The sequence below is a fragment of the Zea mays genome, chromosome 8 (genome assembly GCF_902167145.1).
Source record: "Zea mays cultivar B73 chromosome 8, Zm-B73-REFERENCE-NAM-5.0, whole genome shotgun sequence".
Lineage (NCBI taxonomy): Eukaryota > Viridiplantae > Streptophyta > Magnoliopsida > Poales > Poaceae > Zea > Zea mays.
Genome location: NC_050103.1, coordinates 92,997,359 through 93,003,138, shown reverse-complemented (window position 1 = coordinate 93,003,138; position 5,780 = coordinate 92,997,359). Strand labels below are relative to the sequence as shown.

Genomic DNA, 5,780 nt, shown 5'->3' with positions numbered 1-5,780 from the left:
AACACAGTCCGATGCACACTGTTGTCCTTCACGCCTACTCATCATGTCATGCAAAATACTATTTTAAAATGTACCATATATATACTGTTTGAAATTAAATAAGTAAAAGGTAAGATAGAAAGTCGGTTGAAATGCATGCCTAGATTATTATTGCCTCACTTAATAATCCTCATGTAAAAAAATGTTCAGATAACGTTGTATGCCCTGCACACTGAGATGAAAAATTTGAACGATTCAGTGAAAGTTGCCCCCATACAAAAATAACACCAGCAGAGGAAGTTAAAACGATCTATACTTGGATTGTATTGTACTATACTGTCCTCCTTTTGTCGTCACTCGCCGCTGATGCTGATCAGTGTACTGATGCTGAAGAAATCTTATCAGCACATGCGTTGCACATTGGCCTTTTAGTAGTAGCAGTAGGTCTTATTAGCTACAAGTTCCGATGCGTAGTACAAGTAACATGTTTAACAGCGTAATTCACTCCGTTCCGTTCTAAAAATAAGTGTCGTCGAGGTCAAAAGCTTCTAAAGTTTATTATGCAAACAGATGTAACATCTACAACAATTTTAATAATGTAATATAAATACAAATAATTTATATATATAAATCAAGGTTAGAAGAAGAAGATTGAGAGTGTGTTTGGAAGGAAAGTATTTTTGGAGTTTTGAGGTAAAACCATGAAATACCATAGTATTTTTTGTCAATAGATGTTTGGCTATATGGTACAAAACTCTATTTTAGATACTATAATTTTGTAGATACCACGATAGTTTTGGAGTAATTGAAACTCCACTCAACCTAAAGTATTTTTGTCTATGACTAGCCTTGACTAGCCTTGCACATGTATACTTAATACTATGGTTGAAATACTTTGTATTGCTGAAAGTGATGCATAAATTACTACAGTTATGTGATGACATCTTAAATGTACCGTAGTATTCTAAAAATATGGTTTTGAAAATACTTTGTTTCCAAACACAAACACGCCGTGAACACACGAAGACATTGCAGGCAAACAAAACACGCAACGCAGGATGGAACTAAACATGAGATTTGAGAATATATATACATATGTTGGCGCCTGTAGCCCTGGGCACGCAAGAGTCACGGCGTTTGGTGAGTCAAACTTGTCAGCTAGCAAAACAAACACCAATTATCGACCCCCCATCCAGCAAGAACTGCTCCTAGAGTCCTAGAGCCCCGTCCATGAGAAATTCTTTAGCCCATCTCTAGAGCAATGCGATTTTGTACCGGCTGTTATGGAATTAAATTAAAGTCGACAAATTTCAGTAAAAAGGTTATGTTAGGTTTGTGCATTATGTCCAATAGGTTCCATGGAAATTCTTTGAAATTCACTACTGGAGTAGTAGTTCCAAAGGGCAACAGCCCCGACTTTCCAGTTTTCACGAAGATGCACTTTTTCCGGCTGATGATGTGAACAAGGAACTCCAATTGGCACGACATGGCAACACTTTCAGTAACATGAAGCTGAGCCACTGCACTGCTATACTGCTGCTAGCAGTCACAATGAGCTGAAACAAAGAAAGCGAGCGGACAAACAACGGAACTACTCCACTCCACCCTTGCTCGATCGGTGTTGCTTCTCACCGATCAGAACTTCACGGTGTGTGTGTTACCGTAGCCCAGCTGCCCAGGCCACCCAGGATGAGCGGGGCGCTGGCGCCGCTGTACAGGTTGGGGGCGGCGCTGCCGAGGTTGAGGTCGGACGCGGTGGGCATCACGGCTTCGGCGCCGTGGTCGTAGAGGAGGCCCCTGAACAGGTGCCCGTTGATGGTCACCGCCGCCTGGTACGCGACCTCGCCGTTGGTGCCGCCGCCGCCGCCGCCGTCGTCCACGGACGTCACCCGCACGCACCGGAACACCGCCGGCCCGCGCACATGCCGCGGCAGGCTGTCCTTGAAAGACGCGTCTGCGCGGAGGACGGAGGAAATCAAACGCTGAGTGACCGGTTCTTGAATTTCGTCGCTGTGGCGCAAATGTGCGTATGGGTTTGCCGACATGCGGCCGTGTGATGTGGTTACCTTGGTGGCCGGAGGAGGCGTCGAAGCTGCGAGGCGTGGTGGCGTTGGAGGTGGAGGCGCGAGAGTTGGCCGCCGTCGTCGTGGGGATCGGGCACGCCAGGCGGGGTTTCTTGGTCGTGGCGGGCGTGGGGGGAGGAGGGGAGGCTCCGGCGCCGGCGCCACCGCCACCCGCGAGCTGCAGGCGCTCTCGGCGGCGCGCGGCGGGCACCCAGGTGCTCCTGACATGGGTGTCACACTCGAAGCCACGGCTGTTGCAGCACGTGCGGCAGCGGCTGTGCGCGCAGCCTTTCTTCGCCTGGTTGCCGCAGTCCTGGCACGTCGCCCCGCCGGACCCGGGCCCGCCGCTGGCGTGATCCAGCATGGCGACGGCCTTCTCGCCGTGGGACCCATGCCCATCCGGGGCCGGCTCCTGGTGCCAAAACTGGATGGCACCAGCGGACGACACGGGCGGATTGCCGTGGCCGCCGGAGGCGGCGTCTGCGTTGACGAGGGTGCGCTGCGCCGCGGTGACGAGCGGGAGCACGGAGTCGTCGTCGTCGGCTGCCCGCTGGTGGTGGAACGAGCCCGGAGGCGCGACGACGAGCATCCCGACGTCGCCGGTGGGGCCTATCGCCCCGTAGCCGAGCGCCGCGGCGGCGGCGGCGGCAGCGGCAGCAGCCGCGGCCTGGCGCGACGCCGCGGAGCCCCAGAGCCCTGCCGCCAGCGAGGCGCCAGACGAGGCGGAGGCGGCGCCGGCATTGAAACCCAGCGAGAGGTCGTCCCCCCGGCCGGCGCCGGCGGGCGACGGAAGCCAGCTCGCGATCGCCGTGGTGTCCGACGGGAAGCGCCGCCCCGACGGCGACGGCGACGCCACGCTTACTCGTGGAGGGCAGAGCGGACGTTCTGAGCTGACAGGATCAGGCACAGTGGTCGTCTAGGCTACGCGGAAGGAAGGAGAGCTTCCTAGCTAGAAAGCGCAAGAACACAAGGTGCTCTCTATAGGAGGAGCTACTAGCTAGGAGTACACTGCACTCCTTTTCTCCGTCCCTCGCATCACCTCCACTCCACTATAAAGAAATCTCTGTCTAGTTGCGGGAGCACTCAAAAGACCTAGTCCCTAGCCTAGAAGCTAGGGAGCGACGCCTACATACTAGCTAGCTAGGGCCTAGGAGCAGTACCCCTAGGTGCTTCGTCTCTCTCTATACGCGGGGTCAGCTGTCAATTGAAGTACTACTACTACTTTTCTCTGTCCTTTTCTTCCTTGCTTTTCCATAGATTAACGGGTGAAGGGCGTGGTAGTGAACGACCGGACGAAGAGGATCGAATCGTCGGCGTGGGGACCGCCTCTGAGAAATTCCTCTGCGCGGCCCGGGATCGCTCGCCACCCGGCCTCTGCCCCTTGGGTAGACACGAGCTCTGCCTTGCTGCTGCCGCCGCCTGCAGTGCAGGCCCAGGTCAGGCGTGCAGGCGCAGCGCGCAGGGTGGCGCTGGCTGGACTGCTCTGCCGCGGGGCGCGTTAAAGGCTGTCGCTGCGGCGCGTCCGGCTGCGCAAAGGACATGCGCGCCAGGCACTAGGACGGCAGCCTAGTTGCCGCCTAGATCGGCAGCAGCGCGCCCCTTCCAGGCGAGCTTATCCGTCTTCGCAACTCGCAGTGACCGTACCACCGGCTGCGGCTGGGCAATGCGATGCGCGCTCTGCTGTCTGCTCGCCTGCCCGGGAACACAGAACACGGCTGGGTCGCTCCTCCCGGTTGGTGCTGCGGTTAATGGCGCGGCAGGGTAGATCCTTTTTTTTCCATCCCACTGCTCGGCTGGGGTAGGGCAGCCAAACGAGCGGTCCAAGCCCATCTGGGCCGGTAAAAGGCAAAGCCCGTATAGAATGTTGAGGGTGTTTAAAATAGCGAACTCTATCATGGAACAGAGCTTCACCGAAGAGTTTTTAAACTGTTTGCCCGACAACTCCAACTTATCATCACAGAATGGCTCGAACATTGTGTCGAACAGCTTAAGAGCAACAAGCTTTTGCTCCATTAAGCACAGGCCCTTGACGGAATGCAACAAGCCTGGGACGACGCGAGGTCGCTGTCTTCTTCAGCCACAGCGAAGCGTCCACGGCCGGCACTCCCAGGTGTCCGCTCTTCCGGGCCTCCTCCATCCCCGCGCCCCGTTGTGAACTCGACTGGAGGCAGGCAACTACCCGTCGTGCGCAGCGGCAGCGAACCTGCTCGCGCGCTCGAGCAGATGCGGCGACGAACCCCGCTCATGAAGTGCGGGAGAAATAACTATTTTCAGTTTTAATTTAATCTAAAAAATCACATTGATGTGACGACGTATATGTGCATACATGTATCACTACTCACATTACCAGTAAACAACAGTAAAATATGCACAAACACAAAAAATAGGTTGTACCTTACGAAGGGACCAATACTCAAGGCATCAGTGACTCCATTCAGACGAGACATCTCGTGTGTATGTTCGATGTAGCCGTACACAGTCGTCGCAGACAGATATACGCAGTGCAGTACTACGAACGGCGTCGGCGATGAGGAACTTGATCAGCGCTGGTCAAGCGGACGAAGCGAGCAGTCACGAGTATTGTCGGGGACCATAATTAGGGGTACCCTCAAAGCTCCTAATTCTCAGCTGGTAACCCCCATCAGCATAAAGCTGCAAAGGCCTGATGGGTGCGATTAAGTCAGGGATCGGTCAATACGAGGGACTCGATCACGCCTCGCCCGAGCCGGGCCTCGGACAAGGGCAACCGACCCCGGAGGATCTCCGTCTCGCCCGAGGCCCCCCTCCAGCGGCGAACGTGTTCCCGGCTCGCCCGAGGCCCTGTCTTCGCCAAGAAGCAACCCTGACCAAATCGCCGCGCCGACCGACCAAGCCGCAGGAGCATTTAATGCAAAGGTGGCCTGACACCTTTATCCTGACGCGCGCCCCCCGGCCGACAGAGCCGAAGTGACTGCCGTCACTTCGCCGCTCCACTGACCGGCCTGACAGAAAGACAGCGCCGCCTGCGCCGCTCCGACTGCGGTGCCACTCGACAGAGTAAGGCTGAAAGGCAGTCAGGCCCGGTCGAAGCCACCATAGGAAACTCCGCTTCGCCCGACCCAGGGCTCGGACTCGGGCTAAGCCCCGGAAGACGGCGAACTCCGCTCCGCCCGACCCAGGGCTCGGACTCGGGCTAAGCCCCGGAAGACGGCGAACTCCGCTCCGCCCGACCCAGGGCTCGGACTTGGGCTAAGCCCCGGAAGACGGCGAACTCCGCACCGCCCGACCCAGGGCTCGGACTCGGACTAAGCCCCGGAAGACGGCGATCTCCGCTCCGCCCGACCCAGGGCTCGGACTCGGGCTAAGCCCCGGAAGACGGCGAACTTTGCTCCGCCCGACCCAGGGCTCGGACTCGGGCTCGGCCCCAGAAGACGACGAACTCCGCTTCGCCCGACCCCAGGGCTCGGACTCGGGCTCGGCCCCAGAAGACGACGAACTCCACTTCGCCCGACCCCAGGGCTCGGACTCCGCCCCGGCATCAGCCGGCGAACTCCGCTCCGCCCGACCCAGGGCTCGGACTCGGGCTCGGCCCCAGAAGACGATGAACTCCGCTTCGCCCGACCCCAGGGCTCGGACTCCACCCCGGCATCAGCTGGCGATCTCCGCTTCGCCCGACCCCAGGGCTCGGACTCCGCCCCGGCATCAGCCGGCGATCTCCGCCTCGCCCGAACCAGGGGCTCGGACTCGACCTCGACCACG

General features: G+C 57.2%; 1 protein-coding gene across 1 annotated transcript; it reads right to left on the bottom strand.

Annotated features, from left to right (window-relative positions):
- Nucleotides 1-1,333: 1,333 nt before the first annotated feature.
- LOC109941997 (protein LATERAL ROOT PRIMORDIUM 1) lies at nucleotides 1,334-3,477 on the bottom strand. The gene is made up of 2 exons (XM_020543345.3): nucleotides 2,046-3,477; nucleotides 1,334-1,933 (listed from the first exon to the last, which is right to left on the bottom strand). The coding sequence occupies exons 1-2, from the start codon at nucleotides 2,629-2,631 to the stop codon at nucleotides 1,623-1,625; spliced, it is 897 nt and encodes a 298-aa protein (XP_020398934.1). The 5' UTR covers nucleotides 2,632-3,477; the 3' UTR covers nucleotides 1,334-1,622.
- Nucleotides 3,478-5,780: the final 2,303 nt, after the last annotated feature.

Excerpts from the sequence above, each read along its gene's own strand:
- LOC109941997 (XM_020543345.3), bottom strand. The coding sequence starts at position 2,631 with ATGCTCGTCGTCGCGCCTCCGGGCTCGTTCCACCACCAGCGGGCAGCC. Across the intron at positions 1,934-2,045 it reads CGCCTCCTCCGGCCACCAAG|ACGCGTCTTTCAAGGACAGC; the intron begins GTAACCACATCA and ends TCCTCCGCGCAG.